This window comes from Notolabrus celidotus, chromosome 4, assembly GCF_009762535.1.
Source record: "Notolabrus celidotus isolate fNotCel1 chromosome 4, fNotCel1.pri, whole genome shotgun sequence".
NCBI classification, from domain to species: Eukaryota; Metazoa; Chordata; class Actinopteri; order Labriformes; family Labridae; genus Notolabrus; species Notolabrus celidotus.
In genome coordinates this window covers 36,443,850-36,471,712 of record NC_048275.1, presented here as the reverse complement: position 1 = coordinate 36,471,712, position 27,863 = coordinate 36,443,850, and the positions used below count along the sequence as shown (strand labels likewise).

At 40.2% G+C, this 27,863-nt stretch overlaps 2 protein-coding genes across 3 annotated transcripts in view; both read right to left on the bottom strand.

Annotated features, from left to right (window-relative positions):
• Positions 1-227: 227 nt before the first annotated feature.
• Positions 228-14,367, bottom strand: cdk1 (cyclin-dependent kinase 1). The gene is made up of 8 exons (XM_034682418.1): positions 14,264-14,367; positions 13,530-13,572; positions 10,388-10,544; positions 7,723-7,846; positions 4,582-4,752; positions 4,254-4,417; positions 896-1,037; positions 228-494 (listed from the first exon to the last, which is right to left on the bottom strand). Exons 2-8 carry the CDS (start codon positions 13,564-13,566, stop codon positions 378-380), a joined length of 912 nt encoding a protein of 303 aa, XP_034538309.1. The 5' UTR covers positions 13,567-13,572; positions 14,264-14,367; the 3' UTR covers positions 228-377.
• A 2,084-nt stretch (positions 14,368-16,451) lies between these two features.
• The window catches only part of LOC117811660 (heterogeneous nuclear ribonucleoprotein L-like), a 58,517-nt gene continuing 47,105 nt past the window's right edge, over positions 16,452-27,863 (bottom strand). The window contains exons 10-14 of one of the 2 annotated variants that reach the window (XM_034682069.1): positions 26,807-26,928; positions 26,441-26,642; positions 22,985-23,042; positions 22,706-22,804; positions 16,452-20,431 (exon numbers count right to left, since the gene is read on the bottom strand). In XM_034682069.1, the coding sequence (XP_034537960.1) occupies positions 20,376-20,431; positions 22,706-22,804; positions 22,985-23,042; positions 26,441-26,642; positions 26,807-26,928 (537 nt within the window). In that variant the 3' untranslated portion in view covers positions 16,452-20,375. The remainder of the gene's footprint in view (positions 20,432-22,705; positions 22,805-22,984; positions 23,043-26,440; positions 26,643-26,806; positions 26,929-27,863) is intronic. The other variant, XM_034682070.1, reaches the window with a different exon arrangement.

The window sequence follows — 27,863 nt, the reverse complement described above, 5'->3', positions numbered from 1 at the left end:
GCCTGGAGTCAACAGGTCAGAGGTATTCAGAGGACCAGAAAGACAACATGGATGAGGAGAGGAGGAGGAGAATCCTTGATTCAGGGATTACTGTGGGAACACCTCGGTCACATGACTCCAGCTGTCCAGAGATCCTGCTGGAGCCGGACCGCAGTGGATAGGAGACAGACCAGACACGGATCTGGTGGAAGTCCCGTGTTAGAGCGAGTGAAGAAACACGAGGTTCATATTTTGAGACAGAAAGTGCAGCTTTATTGAAAAGACATCGTTGAAAGACAAAAACATTACCAAAGGTTTACAATTTGTACACACACATATTTACAGAATGGTCATTCACAATGGGTATAAATGTGTTTTTAAATGTGGGGTCAATAGATTTAGATCTTGTTGATATTAGCAGCGGGCAGGGTGGATTTATCCAGGTCATCAAAGTAAGGGTGAGTCATGGCCTCGCGGGCGGAGACTCTCTTGGGAGGATTGTAGGTCAACATTTTCTGCAGGAGAGACAGAGACAGAGTTAGAGAGGTGCAGAAGCAAGAGCCAATCACATTTTGTTTAATAGACATTGAAGTTAAAGCATCGCTCTCCATGCCTGATGGACAAACATTAACTCTGAAACTGATAGTCTGACGTGATGAAAACAGAGTTCATATGCGATGGCAGTGATGTTCCTGTCCATTAGTTTTCTTCAGACCCATAAATACGGATGGGGAAAGGGTCCAAAAGAGGAACAATGCTCCTCTACACTCAGTTTTTAAATATAGACACATTTATGAAACCAGACATCAGACAAGATCAACCTTATCAAGATGTTTTCATTTCTCTTATATCACTCTATCAGGGGTCTTACAGGAAGTAACTCTGAACAGCATTCTGGTAAAGGAAGCAGACTTACTGCCAGCAGGTCCAGGCCGTTCTTGTCCAGGTTCTTCACCAGAGACGACAGGTTGCCAGCTTTCCATTTAGGGAAGGTGTTTTTGTAGTCGGGGAGACTCTCCACCTCAGGCCACACGTCATTGTTCGGGGTTCCCAGAGACCTGAAAGAGCAGAAACATGGATTCAAAGGAGGAATAGAAAATAAAAACAGAGTCCATCCTGCATAAATAATAGTATTCACTCGGGCGGTCAAATCATTCACTATTTGAATATGGATGAATCAAATGATTGTCAAAGACAACTCATGATTAATCACATTAATCTCTTTTAAACGTACCTCAAAGAGATATATTCTTCAAGTTTTCAATACTCTTATCAACATGACAGTGGACAAATCTAGTGATTTATTTTTCTATTTGCTTTGAAAGGTCTTTGCCTCAGTAGTTTTGATCATGTGTTTCAAGTTTCAGGTTGTAGTTCTAGAAATAAGATCTACTTTAAGTTGCTGGTAAAATAATGTATCCTCCGAAAACTTGGATTATTCAAGTTTCTTGCCAAAACACACCCATAAAATCAACTTAATTTCTCTAACTGAATAACTGATTCATTTTGAAGATATTAAAATTATGAGTTCACATGATTAGGGATGTGGCTGACTTGGCTGACAGGTGGGCACACTGTGGATGTTTGTGAGGAGTCTAAAGACCTGCCTAAACTCAGCCTCTTGTTAGGTCGTGTCAGCATTTTGAATACGTGAACTTCCTATGACAGGCTTCAAAACTTGGCTTCAAAAACCAGAGGGTGATGTCTCAGACACAACGTCCATGTATTACAGTTTATGCTCTAGATATAGGGTGCATCTCAAAGCTCTAAACGTCCATCCTCGCGTATCTCTTCCTCGCGTCTCATCCTCGCGTCTCTTCCTCGCGTCTTAGTCCCGCCCACCAGAGATGCGAGGAAATAAAACCAGAGGAGAGAGGAGAGAGGAGATTTGTATTTAGAGAAATGAGACGTCCTGTCCTCCGGAGCGTCACGTGAAGCGACGTCGGTTTGTGATGACGGCTTTAACAGCTGTTTGTGTCTGCACACATGTTCACTGTAATAACTCTGATAAATATAAACAGTAACAGAGCTCTGTCTCTGTGTTTACATGTTTAACACACACTTGCACATGAAGAGAATCAGCTCTCTGTTTATTCTGTCCTAAAGCATCACGGATCGATTCACCGGTAAAATGCCTCATTATTAAACTATTTATTACTTTAAGGGAAAATAGAAACCATGCAACTCTTTTCAAACCCTGTGCTCATTAATGATCAGCCTCATATGAAACTTTATTAACCTGACAGGAAATATAACAAGTGTTTTTACTAACAGACAAACTTTACTGTCAGACTTCTCTTCATGAAGAAAACGAGAAGAAATATGGAAACTAACAGGAGGAATAACTGATCATTGATATATATTCTATCAATGATGTTAGACTCTATTACTCTATTTCATTAGTCAGTGAATCTGACAAAAACAATCAGATATAACAGAATCCATCCTCTGTTATATTGAATTGATGATTTTGCGATCAGTATTTTGTTTTTAAAATTCACATCAAACACTTTTCAATCTCAGCTCATCACACACAGACTGTTTAGAAACCGACGGATGTTTATGATCTGTTTCAGGGCACCCTTAGTGACTGTTTTAAGGTCCATCTTTTCTCTGTTATTAAACTCAGCTGATGTTAAGTTTCGGTTAAGTCCGAGCCGCCGCAGCGTCCAATCGGTGAGTGATATTCGATAAGGGGGCGTGTCTGTCAGAGAAAAGACTTCCGCAAAGTCTGCTCTCGTGTTTCCTTGATTATCCCTCCTCTGATCAGTCTCCTCGCTCCTCTCTCCTCTCTCCTCCAGCAGCGTTTAGAGCTTTGGGACGTAAGTTAAAATGGCGCGTCAGTAAGTACTTCCGGTTCGACCGAGGAGACTGCAGTTTAGAGCTTTGAGATGCACCCATAGAGTTACGTCGTGGGACACACCAGACTTGATTTCAGTATGATAAGCTAAAACTTTATCAAGTTTTGAAAAATGTCAAACCGGGTCCTTAATAGAACTGTGGTTCCATTCATGTTCAAGAAGGTCTGTTTCTTCTAGCCCTCCGTGTCATCAGTGTGTTTAATCCAAGCGTGCCGGACTCGGCCCTGGTGGTGAGGCTTTCAGCAGTGTGTCTGCCCCCTGGTGGCTGGCTGCAGTATAGGTCAAAAAATCCTTGGGGGAGCAGTCAAACTTTAAAAAATAAATACAAGTCGTACGAATGTTTCTCATATCCGTATGCTGTGGTTATATGTAGTTAGTATTTGACTGTTTTGTGTTCAAGGCCTCTTTTTTCTGAAAAGTTTCTTTTTGGTTAGTTATTAGAGTTTAAAAAACAGGGTTTTACTTCCTGTTTCCTTTGATTCACAGCCGCCGTAGTGTGAAACTTTAAAGGACACACAGCGTCTAGTGACGTGACGCTGTAGGGCGGAGCTTATTACCGTGGCTTCACAGGCTCTGGCCGCACAATGGCGGCGCCCAGGAGAGGGATCTTTTGGCTTAAGAACCGTACAACGGGAAGAGGCGGAGCAACGCTGTCCATTTTTATTTACAGTCTATGGAAATAGAAAACTCGTAATCTCAATATCTTCGAAATGACCGAGTTATGAATAAATTCACCCCCCGTACAGTATGTGCAGATCTAGAAATGAACTATCCAGACTACACTCGTTTTTTGAACCAGGCTGTAAACATGTTTATTTCTGCTGTAAAGATCAGCTCTTTTGAATTGGTGTGTATGTGGTTTCTGGTACTTCCGGAGCCAGTCTCAAGTGGATCCTTGATGAACTGCAGTTTTTAGCATTTCTGCATCGGCTTCATATTTTAAGACCCGAGGTTGCCGCTTGGTTTAATCACACTTCAAAAAAAATTGAGTGGCATTAAGAGTAATTTAATGTTAACTCATTATGACAGCCCAAGTATTTACTAATTTAGTTTGTAACATTTCCAGTTTGTATATATTACGCTCTATATAGACGTGGACGCTGTCCGGAGTGGACGCTGGCGCGCCTTGAGCTGCAGCTGCTCCCTAGCCTCTTTTAACTCTGTTTGTTTTAATGATGTAAGGTGACCTTGAGTGTCAAGAAAGGGGCCTATAAATAAAATGCACTATTATTATTATTATTATTATTATCATTAGCAGTAGTAGTATTATATGGTTAGTTTAAAGTTGTCTTTAAAAAAAGGTTATTATATTCATTTATATCTGCACTAATACTTCATATTTGACTTTCTGTAAGGAGTTGAACCACTGGAGAAGAGCTAACAACATGCACGTCTGGTCTTCCGATGGTCTACCTGAAGATCCTGAAGAGCTGGTCGATCTCAGAGTCCCCGTGGAACAGGGGCTTCTTGGTGGCCAGTTCAGCAAAAATGGTCCCTGTGCTCCAAACATCCACCGGAGTTGAATATCTGGGGGAACCCAGCAGAACTTCTGGAGCCCGGTACCAAAGAGTCACAACCTGAGGACACACACACACAATAAGCTCTGTGTCTGTTGATGTTGGTAATCAAATATCTGTTTATAAATCCAACTAAGTGTCTAAGCTCTACATCTGACCCCTTTGTAGTGTAGTTTTATAACGAGCCCTGCAGTGACTGATGGACTCTTCGAGCAGACTCTCACCTCATGAGTGTAGACTCTGACAGGAACACCAAAGGCCCGAGCCAGACCGAAGTCAGCCAGTTTGATGACCCCTTTGTTGTCGATCAAAAGGTTCTGGGGTTTCAGGTCTCGGTGGAGGACTCGACGACAGTGACAGAAGTAGATCCCTTCCAAGATCTGGTAAAGGTAGCTCTGAAGACAAAAAGAGGTGGAGGGTGAGCGATGGAGAATGAACGTAGAGATGGGAAATGCTACAGTTCTGCGAAGATCAATGGTCAGAGACACTGCTCAGACCTTTCATGACACCTACTGTGATTTACAGGAGTCTGAAGACAGCAGTCAAGATGGTTTCCTTATTAAGTCACTCATTTAAATAAGTGTTCAGTTTAATGTGAGTAATAACGGCTAAGTTAGCTCGCTTTAAGAAGGCTACAGATTTAATCAATACTACAGACGTCATTCAAACTGTGACCATATTCAACTTCAGAAACAACCATTGTGATAAAACTATAGAAGCTGTAAAATTATTGTCTTATCCAGTCAGAAGCTGTGTAGTGTCAAAGAGTTATACTACAGGTGACCGTGCCTTCTCAGAGGTGACCGTGCCTTCTCAGAGGTGACCGTGCCTTCTCAGAGGTGACCCTGCCTTCTCAGAGGTGACCGTGCCTTCTCAGAGGTGAACGTGCCTTCTCAGAGGTGACCGTGCTTTCTCAGAGGTGACCGTGCCTTCTCAGAGGTGAACGTGCCTTCTCAGAGGTGAACGTGCCTTCTCAGAGTTGACCGTGTCTTCTCAGAGGTGACCGTGCCTTCTCAGAGGTGAACGTGCCTTCTCAGAGGTGAGCGTGCCTTCTCAGAGGTGAACGTGCCTTCTCAGAGGTGAACGTGCCTTCTCAGAGGTGAGCGTGCCTTCTCAGAGGTGAGCGTGCCTTCTCAGAGGTGAGCGTGCCTTCTCAGAGGTGAACGTGCCTTCTCAGAGGTGACCGTGCCTTCTCAGAGGTGACAGTGCCTTCTCAGAGGTGAACGTGCCTTCTCAGAGGTGACCGTGCCTTCTCAGAGGTGACCGTGCCTTCTCAGAGGTGACCGTGCCTTCTCAGAGGTGAACGTGCCTTCTCAGAGGTGACCGTGCCTTCTCAGAGGTGACCGTGCCTTCTCAGAGGTGACCGTGCCTTCTCAGAGGTGAACGTGCCTTCTCAGAGGTGACCGTGCCTTCTCAGAGGTGACCGTGCCTTCTCAGAGGTGACCGTGTCTTCTCAGAGGTGACCGTGCTTTCTCAGAGGTGACCGTGCTTTCTCAGAGGTGAACGTGCCTTCTCAGAGGTGACCGTGCCTTCTCAGAGGTGACCGTGCCATCTCAGAGGTGACCGTGCCTTCTCAGAGGTGACCGTGCCTTCTCAGAGGTGACCGTGTCTTCTCAGAGGTGACCGTGTCTTCTCAGAGGTGACCGTGCCTTCTCAGAGGTGACCGTGCCTTCTCAGAGGTGAACGTGCCTTCTCAGAGGTGAACGTGCCTTCTCAGAGGTGACCGTGCCTTCTCAGAGGTGACCGTGCCTTCTCAGAGGTGACCGTGCCTTCTCAGAGGTGAACGTGCCTTCTCAGAGGTGACCGTGCCTTCTCAGAGGTGACCGTGCCTTCTCAGAGGTGACCGTGCCATCTCAGAGGTGACCGTGCCTTCTCAGAGGTGACCGTGCCTTCTCAGAGGTGAACGTGCCTTCTCAGAGGTGAACGTGCCTTCTCAGAGGTGAACGTGCCTTCTCAGAGGTGAACGTGCCTTCTCAGAGGTGAACGTGCCTTCTTAGAGGTGAACGTGCCTTCTCAGAGGTGAACGTGCCTTCTCAGAGGTGAACGTGCCTTCTCAGAGGTGACAGTGCCTTCTCAGAGGTGACCGTGCCATCTCAGAGGTGACCGTGCCTTCTCAGAGGTGACCGTGCCTTCTCAGAGGTGAACGTGCCTTCTCAGAGGTGACCGTGCCTTCTCAGAGGTGACCGTGCCTTCTCAGAGGTGACCGTGCCTTCTCAGAGGTGACCGTGTCTTCTCAGAGGTGACCGTGCCTTCTCAGAGGTGAACGTGCCTTCTCAGAGGTGAACGTGCCTTCTCAGAGGTGAACGTGCCTTCTTAGAGGTGAACGTGCCTTCTCAGAGGTGAACGTGCCTTCTCAGAGGTGAACGTGCCTTCTCAGAGGTGAACGTGCCTTCTCAGAGGTGAACGTGCCTTCTTAGAGGTGAACGTGCCTTCTCAGAGGTGACCGTGCCTTCTCAGAGGTGACCATGCCTTCTCAGAGGTGCCCCCCAAAATATGTAATGAGCTGTGCCCTCATGTTAGAACATCCCCAACATTACTAACTGTTAAATCCCGCCTTAAAACATATTTCAACTCCTTGGCTTTTAACCAAGCATCAGAGTTGTGTGCGGTCTGTCTCTGTTTGTTCTTTCATATTATTTATTTATTTTGTTTTATTTATTTTTATGTGTTTTTTTTTTTTTTTAAAGTGTTCCATGATTTTTTTTTTTAAATAAAAATGATAAAATTGAAAAACAGTAAAATAAATCATCATAAAACACTTCAAAAAATTACTTAAAGACACAAAAACAGGAAGAAAAGATATATATATATACAAAAAAAAAGAGAATGGATATTTTATTTTATTATTTTTTTGTACACTTTTTTTTTCTTACAGTGTTTGTATGTATTTCAATTTTTTAAAAGTGTTTTACGAGAATTTTCGTTTTTAATACAAATTTTAAAAATTGAAATACAGTAAAATAAATCATCATGAATAACTATAAAAAATACTTAAAAACGTAAAAACAATAAAAAAAATCTATATACAAAAAATTATTAAAAAAAGATAATGGATATTTTATTTTTGTCTATATTTTTTTCTTACAGTGATTTTATGTGTCTGATGATTTATTTATTTGACAGTATTTAAATTTTACAGTGTTTTATGTTCTTTGTGTTCTAACTTATACCTCACTGTGCATCACTTTGTTAAACTTCACTATATTAATCATATATTTAAATGGGCTATAGAGATAAAGTGGATTGGAGTCCCTGAGAGACATTATCTTACTGCATAATTCAATTGAAAACAGAGTCAACAGCTATATGACAGTCCTCAGATCAATAAGACACACCACTGAGAGAGTAATCACAAACATGGTTACCTTCACCAGCATGGGATCCATGTACTGGCCGGTGGGGATAGTGTCCAGGTATTTCTTCAGGTCCATGGACAGGAACTCAAAGATGAGGTAGAGACGAGACTCCTGCATCAACACATCCAGGAGTCTGGGATAGAGAGAATAAAGCAGGTTAAATTAGGATGGCTGATATGACGGTGTGCAAAGACATCCCAAAATGCCCCAAAGATTTAACAGAAGAGGTGAAGAAGACAGCTCTCCTCTTCAGTGAAGCATGCAGGGTCTGCCCACTCAAACACAGATGTGGGAGGCTAAAAGATTATGACTAGCTTGTTTAAAAAAGCAGAAGGCAACATCTGTTCAGGTCAACGTAAGTATCCCATGTTAGATAATGTCATCAGTCAGCAGGCTATCATTGATGTTAAAGCCTACAGCCTTAGTCTGAACTTCATGTGTAACATGAACGTCTCAGATCTACAACATGTTTGATTTGACCTTCCGATGATTTATCAAAGTGGAGTCTCTAAATGATTTGATTCTAACGTCAGTGAGGCTTGATGTGGAGACAAAAAGGTTAGGATAAAATATTAAACTGCAGTTAAAGCTGCTGTGAGGAACTTTTGTTTTGTGTCGATTTTGGCGCCCCCTTGTGGACAAAGTGATACCTCTTATCTGTTGTCTTGTAAAAACAAAAAACCTCATCCTGTTGTCTTCCACAGTCAACTTAATTAGGCAATGTGATTATTTTCCATGAAAACAGTCAAAGAAAGGCTGTTTCTGAAGCGAGATGTCCATCATCTGGTCTGACAACTACCCCCTCAGGGCGGTTTCAGGCATTAAAAATGACAACAGAGAAGGTGTCAATGTTGCTGCTGATGGCCTTGTTTGCTATTGAAGGTCATAAAGAGGCATCAGTATCATTTTTAGTCTGTTTCTCAGCCAGTTCAAAACTCCTCACAGGGCCTTTAAGTCCGGAAAAATAAAGGGATCAGTTAATTTTGACATCATTCAGTTTCTACAGTTTAAGATAATTGTGGGGAAATAAAAGTAGTTTATACACCTGGGTTTAATTCCTGTGAACTAAGAGCTCTACATGTACCGAAGTTCTTAAAGATAAGAGACAGCCGCTTTCTCTGTGAATCTCAAACATGGTGTTTCTGATAACCGTACAGATGTTTGCACACTCCTCATTGATCCAGCATGTTGGCATAACACTGTGATTACTGTATGTATTTATATCTGAGCTCTCTTTACATCAAATACAGCAACATTATGACCTGAGCACCGTTTTAAAGCTGTCCGTAAATCTTGTGACGGTCATAACGGTCTCAAAGTATTATAAATCACTGTGTCGGGTTACTTCAGAGAGCCTCATTAAAAACGGATCATATCACTTTGTCAGGGACTATTTCAGCAGACTTTTAAAATGTAGTCTTTTGAAATGAGGGCTTCATGTGATCTGTAAAATCACCTGGGTGTTTTATTTCTAAGAAACGCAGAGATAGCTGAAGTGTCTGATGGTATTTCAGCATTGTTTTAGAGGTTTTAGAGGTTTTTACATAGACTGTAAAAAATATGGACGTAGGATCCGTGACGTCACCCATCTGTTTCTGAAGAGCTGTTTTGAGACCAATCGGCTGCGGCAGCCATATTGCTTCTGTCGAGCCAGTGTGACGTAAAGAGGCGGGCTTTGAGCCTCCTAGCCAACAGCTGCAGTGTTCCCGCAGGCAGCTGTGCCTCTCATTGGAAGACTAGTAATCTCAATATCTTCTAAATTACCGAATTAGAAAAAAATTCACCCCCCTCACAGTGAGAGGACGTCTAGAAATTAGCTATTCAGACTACACTCATCTTTTGTACCAGGCTGTAAACATGTTTATTAATGCTGCAAAGATCGTCTTTTCCCCATTCATGTGTATGTGACTTCTGGTACTTCCGGAGCCAGCCTCAAGCAGATCCTCGATGAACTGCAGCTTTTAACACTTCCGCATTGGACTCATATTTTTAGACCGGAGGTTGCCGCTTGGGTTTAAGTCATCACTGAGTTATGTGTTGCTGCTGTATGAGATGGAAGACGTATCCAACGGTAAAACATGAGCAATTTACTACAGTATGTCTGTTTTAGATAGGGCAGTTAAACAGGAGTGTTTCAGACTGTCATAAAACTCAGAGTTGAAGTATGCCAGTCAACCTTAAGTTGAATACACGTGAAGCCAGAATGATAACCTGGACACATCTTAGCCAAGGTGTTCTCTATAATGCCCTCAGGCCGGTGCTATCTCGCCCCTCCAGGAGAACGAACACATACGCAAATTATTTTATTCCTTCTGCCATCAGACTGCTAAATGCTGATAGCAGTTTTTAACAGACATGTGAACTTGTGTATTTATAAGGTGGTTCTTTGTATTTACTCCTCGCAACTGTGTTTTTAATTTATTTCATACTCTTTATGAAGAACCCCATCTTGCACTGTTGTTGTCACTGACATGTAGAGTGTTGTGATTGTAAGTGTTTGTGTTGTTTATTTGAAACGCTGGTAAACCAAATTGCCCTTCTAGGATTAACAAAGATCTCTGAATCTGAATAACATCGATACTGCCCAGGAATTTCATCCTACTCTAAACCTGTTAACCTGACAGATAAGACTGATCGTGTAACACACCCTGAACTCCACACGAGTCAAACGTACCGTACAACGTTGGGATGCTTCAGCTCTTGGAGCAGAGAGACCTCCCTGACAGCAGTGCTGGGAACCCCCTCCTCCTCACTCTCCAAACGGATCTTCTTCATGGCCACCACCTGCCCTGTGGCTTTGTGCCTGCCTTTATACACCACACCATACGTACCTGGAAGAAGAAAAGTACATTGGACTCAAATTATATTAGAGAAAGGATAGATTTCATTTATAATAATAATCACTACAGTGTTACTTTAAGGACCGATCATGGAGAGGATGCTTGAATTACTTGATTGTAACTCGACTTTATTGAGGCCCACATGGGTTAACATTAAGGCAGCATAACTTTTCTTTTTTTAATTAAAGAAACCTTTATTGAAGGCGTTGAATAACAGTACATATATTATAGAAAACCTCCATAAATATAATTATTAATATTACAATGCATATAAAGAAAAGAAATTACAAAGCTTTAACAGACAGAAATGACTAAATAATTATTGATGAAATAATGATACCTGAAAAAGAAAGTCAAATATAACTAATTAAAAGTGACATAATATTTATTCTTTGATTAAGTCTTGTATTAAATCTAAGTGTGTGCAGCTTTTTGTTGTTTAGACATTTTAAAGAATATATAAAGTAATTACAGTCAGTGACAAAAATTAAAAGGCGTGAGTGAGATTTATTTCATTTGGATTTATTTTCTTATTTTCACTTTCGTAATATAAAATGGTGTTTTTAGGGGTTCATTTAATTTAACAGTGCAATTCATAAAATTGGCAACAAAATTCTCTAAGTCTCCTGGGAATAGTTTAGTTACTTTGCATTCATTAAATAACTGTCTTCATATTTTCTTCTTCCTTTTTTCAGAAATCACAGGTCGCTAATTTCAGCACATTTTGATATTTTAAGAATTTGTGGGATATATATTATGTATTGTTTTAAATTGTAATTATTTCATTTTATTAGGGATTGTACATTTGTATACAAACCGCCATGTTTATTACAATTTCATGTAGAAAACATTTATATTAATTCAAATCTGTGGAGTTACTTTCTGTGTACTATAAAGGTAGTTTCTTCAACACTACCAGTCAAAGGTTTGGAAACACCTTCTCATTCAAGGGTTTGTATTTATTGTAATGATTGTAAACACTGTAGATTAATACTGAAGACATCAAAACTATGAAAGAACATATATGGAATTATTGAATGAACCAAAAAGTGTTAAACAAAGCAGAATCTGTTTTATATTTTAGATTCTGTAAAGTAGCCCCCTTTTTCCTTCATGACAGCTTTGCACACTCTTGGTATTCTCTCAGTCTGCTTCATGAAGTGGTCTCCTGGAATGGTTTCTAATGAACATGAGCCTTGTCAAGAGTTCATTTGTAGAATGACTTGCCTTCTTAATGTGTTTGAGACCATCAGTTGTGTTGTTCAGAGGTAGGGTTAGTACACAATGGATAGCCCTATTTGACGACTGTTGTAATCCAGATTATGGTAAAACCAGATTATTTCATAGTTTTGATGTCTTCAGTATTAATCTACAGTGTTGAAAATAATTAAAATAAATAAAAACCATTGAATGAGAAGGTGTGTCCAAACTTTAGACTGGTAGTGTTTGTAGTTTCTAACAGGTTTTAACAGACGACATCACCTTACTCCTGTCCTCTCTTCTCTCTTATCTGGCTTCCTCTGCGTCTTAGATTTTACTGATCCCTTTTAAAGCTTGCCTTGGTCTCGCCTCAAACTACATCGCAGAAATGTTAACAAATTACGAGCCATCTTGCGGACTCAGGTGGGGCATTTTTGGTTGTTCCAAAGTCTAGGCTCAAATCCAAAGGGGGTTGAGCTTTCTCCATCAGAGCCCCTCAACTTTGGAACGACCTCCCTGAGGAGATAAGGCTCGCAGAGTCAGGGACATCTTTTAAATCTCTTCTTAAACCCCATTTTTACAGACTTACTTTGACTTCATCCTTCTAACTGATTTTAATCCTATTTTACTATTATTTCTAGTTTTAATCAAACAAATTCATTGTTTTTAACCCTAGAACACTATCGCCAGGTGATTTTCACTCTCTCCTGCAGCTGTTTGTGTGTAAAGGAGACTGTGCCTTCACCAGGGAAGTCTCAAATATCGCAGGAATGGGCGGACCGAACATCAAGTTTCCAGTTTTAGCACTTTTTTTTTCAAAACTGAAGTTTTGGTCCTGAATTCTAAATTTATCAGTAATTTTGGAGCATTCATCACGATACACTTTTTTGGCACAGATGAAAATAAAAGACACTACTCTTATTTGTCATTATTGTCATATATTGATGACAAGTACTTTTTATTGGGAATATTATATCGGGTAAAAAACACCCAGCATTAGTGATGGTGTTACTAATTTTAGCAATAGTGTTCTGGGGTTAATTTTATTTGGTTATTTATTGTTTTATACTTTCTTTTTTTATTTATTATTTTAATGTTTCTAATTTATCCTTTACACTTACTATTTTTCTCTGACATGATGTCACATGAAAAAGCCATTTTGTTGTCCTTTATTGCTTTTATTTACTTGATCTATTTTTAATTATTTTTGGAAAAACCTCTTAAACAATGATTGATTGTATTGATTGTATTGTCTTGTCCATTTTGTCTCTTGTTGTGTGAATGATTGTGATTGAATGAGTCGTTTAAGTTGGGTAGTTGTTAATTGTTGTGCATCTAAAATGTCCTTTTCCTTTTTCTGTACCTCTCATAAACAGAAAAATTCAATAAAAATATTTGACAAACAAAGATTTATCAGTCTTTTGTCTCACCACTTCATTCTGTTTAATGTATCCTTTTTAACCCTTTGTGTTGTATTCTGTTTTGCATTGTTAAAGTCCCTCCTCTCTGTCTGTCTAAAGGTTTACTTTGTTATTCAAACCATGCTTTGTTCATCAAAGCACTTTGTAAACATTTGTTTTTAAAGGTGCTTTATAAACAAAGATATTATTATAATTATTATATGATGTAACTTGTAAACTCTACTCCATTTACAGAGAGTAATGGTTTTGACAGTTGTTCTTCTTTGTCCTGGACTACAGAAGAACTCTTCAGCTCTATTTTTATAGCATAACATGTGAAAACTTAGTTTAACTTGAGACAAACATGAAGACCAACCTTCTCCAATCTTCTCTATCTTCAAATAGTCTTCCATTATAGCCTGAAAGAGAGAAAGATGATCTGTCAGCAGGGCATTCAGAACAACAATGTCTTTACAGCAGCTCACAGGAAAGCTCCTCTTTCTTTTATACATGTAGTTTGATGCCAGATCATTTTGAGTCACAGTTTATGAAACACAGCACCTCTCACATACTGTGACCTTAAAACTAGCAGGTCTGACAGAGGGCTAACGTTACATGGACAAGGATCAAAGTGAACCATGCCCACACTGTAACAGACCTCTGTCCTAAGTTGCATCATGGACTGATCAGCTTTAACATCCTCTCTGACTTTAACATTATAATGTTGCTTCAACACACAGTAGCTTCATGTTTTACGTCATATTGTGCATATAAAAGTGATTTCAGCTGTGGTCCTTCACTACAGGATATGTAGCATCAGCTGTAAACATGTGTTAAGTCAATGACATTCATGTTAAGGTTGTTTTAAGAAGACTTTAACTGATATAATGGTGAAACTAGCCGTTAAAGCGGCATTTTTCAGGCTAACAGACCAGGCTAACGTTAGCTAAGCTAGCTGTCTTACACCCCTCATCTTCAAAGACTAAACACTAACTCGCTAGATCTTACTTTATTCTACTGCTAACCCACTTGACTCGCCAAACTCATTGGTTCAATAGTTACCTTACATGTCAGATAATGTAATCTAGTTAAAGAATACCGTTTACCTACCTGTGTCTGGAGTTTTCTTGTACTCTCTGCTCTCGGACTGCCGCTGGAATGCTGACAAACTCATTTGAATCAACCGCACTACTGCAGCGGTTCAAAAACCGACCAATGGGCTCAGGCAATGCGTTTCAAATAAGCCAATCAGGGACGAGGAGGCTGCCATGTTGGTTGAGCGGGAGTGAACGCGCCGGCGCAGTAACGCATTTGAGTTTCCCAGGCAGCAGAGAAAAATCCTTACATATCCACTGACTGTATATCTGAAAGCGTAAACAAAGGCTGTGTTGTTTTAACGACTAAAACGATACTAATCCTGTTTATTCGACTTGGATTTTAACATTTAACTCAAAATATGTACATAAAAACACAAGTGATTGTATTACAATAAAGAGCATACACTAGAATCTAGTGTATGCTCTTTATTGTAATACAATTAATTAATTGAATATGGTTGTTTTATCTTTCTAGTGACTAGATAGATAAAATAATCATATTCAATTAAATTAAGTATTTAAAAAACAATGTCTGTGATAGTTAGGAGGTTGGAGAATATGTTAAGTAAATGTGTTTTTATTATTGTCTGTCTTATTTCTGTAGTATGTGAATCTGTTAGAAAATATAAGTCTCTGCAAATCCCTTATCACAATAACATCAATCAATAATCAATCATGTGTTACGTTATTTACAAAGACCCAACATCAAGACAGGATAAGATCCAGTCCCATCTTACAGACAGGACTCAGTCTGATCTCATCTTAATCCACCATGAGCAGAGCACTTTGCAGCATTTAGCAAGTAACAGTGGCAAGGACAAACTTCCTTTAACAGGCAGAAACCTCCAGTAGGACCAGACTCATGTTAGACACACATCCCGGGGCGTCGCCAGGAATTCTGGGTCCCCTGAAAAAATATTTCAGTGGGCCCCATCACCACAGCCAACCCTACAAAATGTAACATTTCTTATATAGCACTGGTTTATTTGCATTAAACATAAATATATGCTTAAAACTATCCTGGTTAAACTGACTCAAATCTAAGCAACATATCAATATATATATTTTTTACAGTTTCTCCAAATGTAACTGCACAATATTGACCTTCAGACTGTCCACTTCTTTAAACAAGATTATTTGAAGCCAAGTGACTTGTTGAATAACAAGGGGGCATTATGTGGTCTAATCTAACCTCATGAAGTCAAATAAAACTCTAAAAATCTAGAGTTTGCTTTCAATCAGATTCAACCACCCTTAAAAACTTTTAACTTCCCTCTTTTATTTCTATTTTTCTTTTTATTATGACTAGTATTGTTGGTATTATTTCTACCACAACTATGTTTGCCCCATCATTTGTTTTTGCTTCGCCTTTTCTGTTCCCTCCAGAGTCCCTCCACACCCTGTTAACCCTTGATTAAAAAATGGAAAGAGAGGGGGTTGACAAGATGAAAAACTTAAAAAAATTAAAATAAAAAAATAAATCATTATCGACGGTGTGGATTGTGGACAGATTGGGTCCTGGCCCACTCGGGCAGGCTCCCTCCCATTGGGTCTGGGGGCTGTCCGGGAGGCCCGGGAGTCTGTCGGGAGGTGGCCCAGTCGGTATTTCAGGCCCTAGGTAGTCAGTCCCACTTTTCCCCCAACTACGACGCCCCAGCACACATCTGCTAAGACCGTGTTGGAGAGAGGGATAGAGGGAGATGAAGAGAGAGAGAGATGATAGTGGTGAGACGGATAGTAGTAGTTGTAGCAGCTGGAGTCTGGCACGTCCACAGCAGCAGAGATCCAGAGGAACCTACGAGACAAGGGAGCTCAGGGACTCCAGAAAGGTCTATGGTTAGTAACTTTAATGGGACAGGAAGAGTTAAAGTAAGAGACACACAGAGAGGAGAGAGAGAGGGAAAGACTGGATCCCAGTCTGTCAGATCCCCTGGCAATCTAAGCCTGAGCCAGCTCTATATAAGCTTTATCAAAAAGGAAAGTTTGAAGCCTACTCTTAAAAGTAGAGATGGTGTCTGCCTGACAATAACAATAACTAACAACATCACTGCTTGGGTAATGTTTTAACAGAGTTAGCAGGTTATAATAATTAATAACAAATAACAGCTAATGAAAAAATGAGCTACAGTTATGACATGGTGATCTTTTTCTGTCGTACACTTTCATAAAGGTCTTTAAAAGAGGTAAAATATTCAGGAAGGTTTTTGTTGAGTTGTGTGTGGCTGACTTTACAGCCCCAAACCTGGATTTATTCAGTTTGAACATACATACAAGTTACAACCACAGGTTCTAAATAAATGAACAATATACTTCTGTGTACATTTCTCAATGATTACTGACTACTACAACATTAAATCTTAACAATCTCAAAATGATAGGATGTTGGTAAATCTTCCTCACACAGTATTAGTCCTTAAATGTGTGCCAGCTTCAGTTACAGCAGACCTTATTTATCAACCCCAGAAACATTCTAAATAAACTTCTTTAAAAACAATAAATAAAACTTAAACGTCCTTAGAAATACATTAAATTCCAGTGATGTAAGAGCTGTACAAAACAACATCTAGAGAAGAAATAATTTAACTGCACTAAGTGAGATCCATCCGTCCAAACAGTTTACCACCTATATATACATATTATGTACAAAAAGGCATGCCTTAATTCACAAGTGTGATGGACTCATGGATAATGATAGAAAGGCTTGGAGACTCAGAGTGTTCTATAAGACATACAGGCTTTAACAGAGACAGTGTGTCTGTCCCATCTTTAAAGAAGTGACCGTAAAGAAGCCGTCACCCACAGAAGGCCTTCATCGGAAACCAAGCAGCTCCCACATTTTAAAACATCTATTCACACATTTTATGCAGAAAAATCTTGTAGGAGAATTACATTATAAAAATGATATATAAGAAAGAAGCTGTTTAACTGGAGGAAGTGGTATGTCCATCAGTCTGATTCCAGGGGTTTCAATGAGAAGTGCAAATATGTTTCTATTTGTGTCTCCGAAATGAGAATTAACATTATTCAGCAAATCTGACACCAACTTTAAATATGACAAAGACAGAATGATTGAGTTAAAGGTAAGATCGGCCTGTTGTTTGTAAGGTTGTCATTCAAATGAATATCCAAAGAGGACAGCTGCTTCCTTCTTCTGTTTGATGTACCGGTCTCAGAGTGGTGAGTTTATCTGATCAGTTTTTTTCAGATAGAATCCTGATTAAAAATGATTTTTCTATAATAAAATTCAGATAAAACCGATGTGCAAACTGTTTCCATGTTCCTCGACAGGAGATATATGGAAAGACATGGGTCTTTGAATCTCCTGGAAAATAGTCATTTGGTTTAAAACGGTCTTCAGTAGTGGCGTCATGCTGCATTAGGGGCGCATCAGGTACAGTTCATTAAGTCATCCGGATCCTCTGTCCACTGGAGAGGATGAGGGCCACTGGGCTAATTTTATTTAGGTGCAATATATTTGTTTTTATTATGAGATTTATTTTTATTTTTATTTGATTTATTTATAAAGGGACCATTTACAATATTTAACATAAATGTCACCAGTTGATGCATTGTACCAGAGTAAGCTTAAAGCCAATTTACAGCTAATTAAAGTCAGAATTCTGAATTTAATCTTAGAATAAAAAAACTACTTTATTGTTATTTCATTTTATTCTCTTTCATTTGATCTTCATTTTATTTATTTCTAATTTACTCATATTTTTTTCTTTTTTATTCCTTCTTTTATCAATATTTCTACTTTCTTACCTACTGTTTATAATAGCTGTTATGACTGAATTTCCCTCCTAGGGATAAATAAAGTATTTCTGATTCTGATTCTGATCTTTTCTGAAAAACAAATACATTGCACCTTCATTTCCCCCCCATTTTTTCCCGAAATATATCTCATTAGCTTATCCAGTAGAATAAAATCTATTGCGTTGTTCCATTTGACTGATATGTCCATGTCCTGTTTAAAATGTGACAAGAGAAAATTCATGACATTAAGGATATAATGGTGACAATTGTGTCAAATCAATGCATTAGATCAATATATCTATCGACATCTGATCGACATGTGGAATTCTGACAGCAGGAAGCATTACTAAAACAAGCTCAAACTGAGATCCAGATTCTGAATATGCCGTAGAGATATGGTGATTAAACAATCCACGAGCAGTATAATATAAACATCTATTCATATAACACAGGAGCAAAGTGACTTGCAGACAGGGTGCAGCTGATCAGGCTCAAACTAAAACCAGCCTCACAAAAGGAGTGACCTCAAGTCAGCATGTACAACAGAACCAGCAGGGCTGTGCTGGGAAACCCTTCATTCCCATGATCTCACCTGAATCTTTGTTTAAGTTTTTTGCAGTGCTAAAGCTCTTCACCAAATCATTTGCTTTAAATCTTTACAAAATAGAAACTCCTGATGTCTGTGGGATTGTCGTGAAACGGCACAATCAGCTTCAGTCGCTCATTGTTTCTCTCAGTGAGACATTAGAGTCATTATGTGATGTGGTGTCTTTAAGATTCTGCTGATAACTTGGACTTTAAGATAAATAAAACTCAGACAGTCTATGTAATATCTGACTGATGCAATGTGAGAAGAAACATTGTCTACGTCCTGCAAGATGCATGAAAAAGATCAAACCTGTACATGTACCATACTAAGTGAAGGAAAACATTTAACATCATTTAGAGAATTGAAAGAAGTTCTAAATAAAAGAACATTATTGTAAACTCAGTCAGGAAACTCTAGCAGGAAAATTACACTGTATGACATGTATTGCATGCTCCAGCGCTCCATTATGTGTTCACTACTGGAAGTTGTTATCGTGAAATGATTAAGTCAGAAGAAGAAGGCTTAAAGTTAGAAACCATGTCAGCGGCCCCTTCAGTGTCACATCCTGACCCACAGAAAATCAAAGCTATGCCAGTGTTCTGTCATTTCTTTGCTGAGCTGAAAACGCTGCTGTCGTTTCTTTAGATGTCACGGTGTTGCCAAAGAAAAAGGTCAAAGAAGCACTACAATGACTAAGATTCATCTCTGTAGGTACATGAATGAAACTGAAACTACGTCGTCACATGTTTCGGATGCAAAATTGATATTTTGGCTTGATGTTGGCACTTAAGGCAAACTGATGAGATATCGAGAAGTTATCCTCTGAGAACAATGAATGTGCTTTTTTAAATGTCATGACACTCTGCCCATCTGAGTCTCATTGTTCATGTGTCCAGGTTGGAACTGTGAGTGAGATTAGTAAGACAGGGCCAATAAAAAGTAGAAGCTCAAAAGGGATCCAAAGTGAACGTATGAACACGTTTACAGATAACACGTCACAGAAAAATGTGAGGCTGAAAATGACCACCAGGATAAGACGTAGGAAGGTTGTTAATAAGTTCAGATTCTTCTTGTAGAGGCCGTAAACATCCAAAGCAAAGTAAACAGCTGTTCAGCAGGTGAGTCAACTAAAGTGCTAGACTAGAGCTTGAAGTGACACCCCGTCCACAGGCCTCGCAGTCTATCAGGACTTTAAAATCAAATGTATTTACTGTACATGTTCAGCTGCAATTCAAAACAACACACTGGATGTATCCTTTAAACACTAAAGTACTGTCACGGTCACCGTGTGCCATGCACAGAGAGGATGATTTCTTATCTGTAGACTGAGTCTGAAGTCAGTTCATCTGTCTTCCAGTCCAAGTCTCCAGACTCAGGTTTACGGAACGGTGGGTACCGGGCATGAGAAGCGTCCTCCCACAAGAAAATGTAAACACACGATCAGAGAAGTTCAGTTATTCAGATTTGAGTCTGTCAGCTTGTTGAGTTGAAGGTGGGATGAGTGTGTGTGTGTGTGTGTGTGTGTGTGTGTGTGTGTGTATGTGTGTGTGTGATGTTCAGTCTGATCTCCTCTCTCTCCTTTGAAGGACGTCTCTCTCCCTCTCTCTCTCTCTCTCTCTCTCTCTCTCTCCCTCTCTATCAGTCTTTATTCTCCTTTCATACTTGTTTCTGTTTATCTCCTCCACTTGTCTTTGTGACCGTCGCTCAAGGTCCCTCGCCTCCTCTGAGCTCAGAGGTCAGAGGTCAGCCATCGTAAGGCTCAGCAGTTTCTTCCGGTCCTTCATAGGTGAGACGAGGTGGAGAAACACAGTTTCAGGGTGTAGGGGTTGGACCCATCTGGAATCACACACACAGACGACAGAGACACAGAGACATGGTTAGTGACAGAGCCTGACTGAGGTGTTACAATGATGGTTTCAAGGTAAAAGAAACATACAGGAATGTGACACAGCTTTAAAAACATAGATAAATATAAATATGAATCATTAATGAGTGAGATCTAAACTATCAATTAACCTTCATGAAACAGACACACCTCACTTTACTTCATGCCATCACAGGAGCTCACTGGTTATATCATTGGTTATATTTGTGTTATAGTTTCAGCTTGCAACCAAATGATTCTTATGTTATACTTGATTGTGTTTACGTTTGTAGTTATTCAAGCCCAGGAAGTGTCTCTCTGCTGCAGGGTTAAAAACCTTGAAATATTTGACCTTGTGTGGTGATTGCAACATGTTTTTGGCTTTTAAGTTGGCATTTTTGGAAGTTGTTTTCTTGTGTGGAGTCTCTCTCTCTTCCTCACAGAGATTGGGCGGCTCCACCTGCACCTTCCCACCTGCACCGGATTACTGCAATCACCACCTGCATTTAAGCCCTGCTGTGAGACTTCTCCAGTGCCAGATTATTCCTGCATCTGATGTGGTATTTCAGCCCATTCTCTAGAGTTCTCTTGTGAATTTTCAATTTTTCGAGCTTTCCAGCTTTGTGCGTTTATACCAGTGACTAACTCTGCTGTCCTCCATTCTTCCAGTACATTCACGGGCCCCCCATTGCTACCGCCCAATCGCTGCCACACTCTCCCTGGATTCCCTCACCAGCCTCCTCCTCAAGCCCTCACGTCTCCAGCCTTCACCTCTCCTCGGATTCCCTCCTCACCCCTTGGACCCTGGATCCCTTCCCTCCACCCTTTTGTCCCCTTCACTTAACTGCTTCATCGGCCTCCGGTTGTGCTTTCGGGTCCACACTTACACCAACACTTTGTTTTCTTACCGCCACACCCTTGTGGATTTTAATACTGCACAAATAGTGTATAAGGCAAGGAGAAATCTGCTGCCAGGACACATCCAAAGAGTGTTCTTTGAGAGAGAGGGGGGTTAAACTTAAGAGGGGAGTTAAATTTAAAGATTAGCGGTGTTAGGACAACAAGGAAACATTTTTGTGTTTTAATCTGTGGAGTACATGGAGCTACAGCAACGCCCAAACATAATCCAGTTTAAGAATAAGTATAAAGAAATGATTTTCATGAGGTACAAGGAGGAAGGAAGGTGTTGATAATCATGAGGGTTTGCTGTGATTGCATGTTTATGTGTGAAGGCAAGACATGAAGATTTGTTTTGTGGGAATGAATTCATGTAATGTAGGATTGAATCAGTTTAGACTTCTTCCTACTCCTTTTTCACACATAAATTCAAATGTTTCAGTGCTTCCTGATGGAATTGATTGATCCTTTTTCCTTTTTTTATGTTTTTTTTCTCATGTGTTTGAAATAAAGATCAAAATCTTCTGACAATTTAGTTAAGTTTGCCAACGATGTGTAAATCCTGTATGGTGTTTTAACTGCTGATCAAGGTCTTATAATAATCCTTGATTGTGCTAGAATAAAATGTCTTTATTGTTTTCTCCTGTACAAACAATGTTAATAATAATAATTAATAATCATTTGATTTGTAGAGCACTTTTTAAAAACCAAGTTACAGAGTGTTTCACATGGGCAGCAAAATAAAACAGGCAGTTAATAAAATCACACAAGTCAAAATAAAGAAATAAAACATTTTTAAAAGACATATAATTACCATAAAAGAACTCTTAAGGAACACAATTATTTAAAAATATATTTCTAAAGACGGTCAAGTTGAAATAAAATAAAATAAGATAAAATAAAATTCTGATAAAATCGGGAAATGCTCTGCGATAAAAGTAGGATTTAAGAAGGGATTTAAAAGAGCTCACTGACTCAGCAGACCTGACCTGTTAAGGTGGGACAGAATTCCTCCACATGCAAACACAGATAATAAAACTCAGTGATCCCATGATGGTCATGCAATGAACCAAAAAACAGTAAAAGATTTGATCCCTCAGAAACACACCCTGTGTCATATGACCATAATGTGAGAGCATAAAAATATAACAGTGTGCACCAAAAGCCTGCCCTCTGGTGGATAAATTGAGTGTAAGATGTGTTTTTATTTTCCAGAAACAAAGAGAACTTTGAGTGAGACATCAAAGGTTGAAGGAGCTTAACTCACAGGTGTAAAAACAAGCTGTTTGAGATCATCCTGACAGAGCGGATGATTTATAGAGGAATGCTTTTAAGGCAGAACGACTTACTGGGTATCCTGATCTGGTAGTGATTGAGAACAGTAAGAACCTCGACAGCTTCCGTCTTACTGTTGAACTCCAACAAGCCAGAGATGGTCTTAGAGGAGGCTGCAGGAGAGAGACAACGGGGGAGGAAAGAGTGAATACAACAGAGGAGTAGAGCAGGGTGGAGTGATACACAGAGACAGGAAGGAGGACTAATTACAGATTAATATAATAACTGAACTTTCAAAATCAAGTTAAACAAATGAATCTTTATCATCAATCATCTTTAAAAGAGATGCTTACGTTTGGCATCAAACATCTTGAATTTGACGAAGCCCGGCACGTCGTACTCTGTACACAGCTGGAAGGAAACAACAAGAGCAGACTGTAAACAATCAACAGAACAAGAATAAATAACCTCTGGCTACTCTGGAAGCTTAAAGCTGCTCATTACTCCCAGAGCATTTCATGTTGTAATGTCTTCAAACAACAGCTGAAGGGCTGCAGGATGGATGGTTTAGCGAGGCAAGGTGAAAGCTCAAAGGCAGGGATAGCAGTCTGTTTCAAGCTTGCCTGATCTGACGGTCTGCTTCCTTTAAGCTTTGTATGACTTTCTAACAAATTAAAGTTGAAATTTGGTTCTCACACATCTGTTTGTAAGTCTTGTTTTAAGGTCCTGAGTCTGTCAAACAATCAATCTTTATTTATATAGCGCCAAATCCCAACAAATGTTATCCTCAGACTCTTTCCAAACAGAGCAAGTCTAGACTGTACTCTGAGGCAGTATGCATGTCACTGCAATCGAGTTCAACAGTATCCAACAGGCACTCTGACCAAGACCAAGATCATCTAGTTCGGGAAAAAGAGCTCTGTGCCAATTTCACCTCCTGACATCGTAACCCTCAGTGGATCTAACCTAGAGCAGGTCTCCAAATACAAGTATCTGGGTATTTGGCTGGAAAACACTCTATCATTCCTCCCCATATCAATAAACTGCAAACTAAGGGCAAATCAAAAATTGGGTTTCTGTACAGAATGCACTCTTCTTTCACTCTCTCTGCTAGACTCACCCTGGTTAAAATGACAGTTCTTCCCATGTTGGATTACGGTGACACCATCTGCTTGATTGTTGATGTGGATGGGCTCACAACCCCATCCACATCAACAATCAAGCAGTCGAAATAGTGGATCACTTCAAATATCTCGGACTCACCCTGGACAATAAACTCAACTTTGATCAACACACCACTGACATTCACAAACGCTGCCAACGAAGACTCGCTGCCATCCGCAAACTCAAAGCACTTTCTGTCGCCCCCCACCTTCTACTGTTACTGTACCAAAGCATCATCCAACCCATTCTCCTCTACTGTTCCCCCTGCTACTACAACATGCTAACTGTCTCCAACAAAAACAAACTCATACGCACCACAAACACTGCCACCAAAATCATCCCGCCTCCCCACACCCAACCTGTCTGACCTCAACAACAGAGCCATCATACGCAGAGCACGCACTATAACACTGGACCCCCAACACCCCCTCTACTCGGTCTTCACACTACTCCCCTCCGGTCGCAGGTACAGATCCCCTTACTGTAGGCGAGTCCGGTTTGGCAGAAACTTCGTCCCATCGGCCATAGCACTGCTAAACAGAATGCCACTGTAATGTGTCGGGTGTGTTTATATGTGTCCGGTGTGCATATATGTGTCCGGTGTGTTCATATGTGTTCGGTGTGTTTTATATGTGTCCGGTGTGCATATATGTGTCCGGTGTGCATATATGTGTCCGGTGTGTTCATATGTGTCCGGTGTGCATATATGTGTCCGGTGTGCATATATGTGTCCGGTGTGTTCATATGTGTCCGGTGTGCATATATGTGTCCGGTGTGCATATATGTGTCCGGTGTGTTCATATGTGTCCGGTGTGCATATATGTGTCCAGTGTGTTCATATGTGTTCGGTGTGTTTTATATGTGCCCAGTGTGTTCATATGTGTCTGGTGTGTATATATGTGGGATGTGGTGCACCACTGCTGTGAGGCTGGGTGGATGTTTATGGTTATTGTGTTCATACATGTATTCCTGTACAGACGGTGGCAACAAATCTCCTTATTAAGGACAAATAAAGATCTATCTATCTATCTACCATCTACCGGTCTGCCTCCAAATCTACTCTGCAAAAGCTGGACTCTCTCTATCACTCTGCCATACGTTTCAGAACTCACCACTGCACTTCATACTCCTCTGTAAACTGGCCATCCTTAAACACCCGCCTTGAATTACAGTGGTACATGCTAATATACGCAACTCTCCTTGGACTGTCACCTCCCTATCTATGTAGCCTGTTACAATTTGCACCTGCAACTTACAACACACGCTCAGCCGACCTTATCCTGCTGAAAACCCCCAAAACACATGCAGCGCTCGGTCAGTCATCATTTAAGTCTGCTGTGCCCACAGACTGGAACATTTTACAGAAAACTTTAAAACTGGTCCACTACGTCTCAAAACCAGCCTTCAGGGTCTCTCTCATGGACACTCTTAAACACACATGCGCCTGCTTTTAATCCTGGACTCCTGCTGTCCACTGTTCGTTATTTGCTCTTTTCTGTCCTGTCTGTACTCAGTCTGATCTCATCCTAATCCACCATGAGCAGAGCACTTTGCAGCATTTAGCAAGTTACAGTGGCAAGGACAAACTTCCTGTAACAGGCAGAAACCTCCAGCAGGACCAGACTCATGTTAGACACACATCTACTGAGACCGTGTTGGGGTTGGAGAGAGGTATAGAGGGAGATGAAGAGAGAGAGATGATAGTGGTGATATGGAAGACTTAGAACAAGTGGGTAAGACTGAATACTCATGTGTAAATGTTTGCCTAAGTAATAAATAAAGGAAGAAGTAGAGACACTTTCCGTTAGTCGTAACATTTAGATTCTGCAGAAATGAATGCAGGTTGAAGGCGTCCACATTAGCTTCAGTTTTCAAACAGAAAACTTTTGCATTGTCTCCATTAAAATCAAATTCACAACCACTTCATGTTTGTCTGATTTCAGGGGGGGAAGTCTTGCAGTGGAATAGAAAGCTGCTACCCAGCCTAACAAGCAGAAACCTCGAGCAGAACCAGACTCACGTTAGACACACATCTGCTGGGAGTGAGTCAGTCGGTCTCTGAGCAAAGTTTAAAATGAGTGAAATCTGAAACACGGCAATAAAGCTGGAGTCATATATTACTATCCATATTAACTAAAGTATCCACATCTGTAAGAGTTTTTCATCAACGTAAAGCACAAACACATGTTTTAACATCTCTTGTAATGTGTTTTATTTAAAGTAACATTTAAAAAGGTTTGCATGCAGTTTAAACTCCTAAGTAAAATGTTATGCTTCTGACAAAACTATCATCAGTGTGAGTCGAGGACTGAAACGTTTGCTGCTGTTTTAACTCGCCTCTGTGCACTGAGAGCACTTCCTGTTTTGACCACTCATGTCTAAATTAAAGAGACTATTCTAACATCGATCTCAGCCTGTGGTCGAATCTGTGTGTGTTATTTCAAAATTTCCTCCAGTACACACGCAGCAAAGAGTCCCTTTTTTGCAGCCCCCTTTTTTTTAAGTGCAGGTTCAAAGTACCCTGACATATATATGTTTGTGACGTATCAATGGCTCAGTTATTTGCTGCGTTATTCTCTTCAATGAAATCTGTACATCATTTCTTGATATAGGACAGTATGTATATGTTGATAAGTTCATCATACCCTCAGTAAGTGGTCCTGTGATATGCATGGAGGGACGTTGTAGTAGTGTAGCACAGCAGACGGAGGCTGGATGATGTTTTTGGAGGCCTGTCCGGCGCTGCTGAAGCGGTTGTTCCTGGTCATGGCGAAGTCCTTGTAGCTGCTGCTGCCATCCTCCAACTCAAACACCTGACTGGGGATCACTGCATGCTGCTTAGACACACTGCACACACAACAACACTCGTGTTCATACACAGTCACATCCATGCAGGTGAAATCTGCTTCTTATCAACGAGCACAGATACTAGAACTGATCCACAACAGGTCTGAAGGTATTCATGAAACGAGACCAGAGGGATGCATGAGTTTAGTGAGTGTCCTGCTCACCAGACGTTGAGTCTCTTGCCGAACACCTTGATGCTGTTGAGGTGTGTGATGGCTCGGTCTACAGCGTACTCGTCTCCCATCTCAACCAAGGCCGTACCAGGAACACTCTTCATGAACTTCACCTGCAAACACACATCACGGTTAACAGAAGTACTGTGACGGCAGCAAACACCCTGATGGAGCTTTACTCAGAGTTATAAATGAACACATCAGATAACATTAAAGGCCCTGTGAGGAGTTTTGAACTGGCTGAGAAACAGACTGAAAATGATACCGATGCCTCTTTATGACCTTCAATAGCACCCAAGGCCATCAGCAGCAACACTGACACCTTCTCTGTTGTCATTTTTAATGCCTGAAACCGCCCTGAGGGGGTAGGTTTCAGACCAGATGATGGACACCTCGCTTCAGAAACAGCCTTTATTTGACTGTTTTCATGGAAAATAATCACATTGCCTGATAATGTTGACTGTTAAAAGACAACAGGATGAGGTTTTTGTTGAAAATACTACTTTTGCATGTATAGGACAAGAGATAAGACGTATCACTTTGTCCACAAGGGGGCGCCAGAATCGATACAAAACAAAAGTTTCTCACAGCAGCTTTAAAGGACTTTATTCATTTACTTGTTGCACTTATTGAGATAAAACTTAAACTCCTGACATGCTACACAAACATACCGGTACATTTGAATATACATTTATTATGGAACTGAATAAAAAGTGTAAGATAAAACATAAAATATGTTTATCTTTGAATATGAATAATCACAGCTATACAATTAATTTCTTGTAATTTTAAAAAGATGACCTTATAACATAACAAGATGCTCGTATTAACTTATCAATCCCCTCAGAATGGTCACTAAGAGTCGCTCCTATGATCTTATATTATTAAACAATAAAAATGAACTATAAAACTCCTCCTTTTAAGCAAATACAAACTATGATGACCTCAGAGAGTTATTGTTTTAACATTATGGGGTGGACAGATGAGCAAAAACTAAAATGGTTGTTTTATCTTGACGTGTTTAAGCTTGCAAACTTTGTCTCAAAAG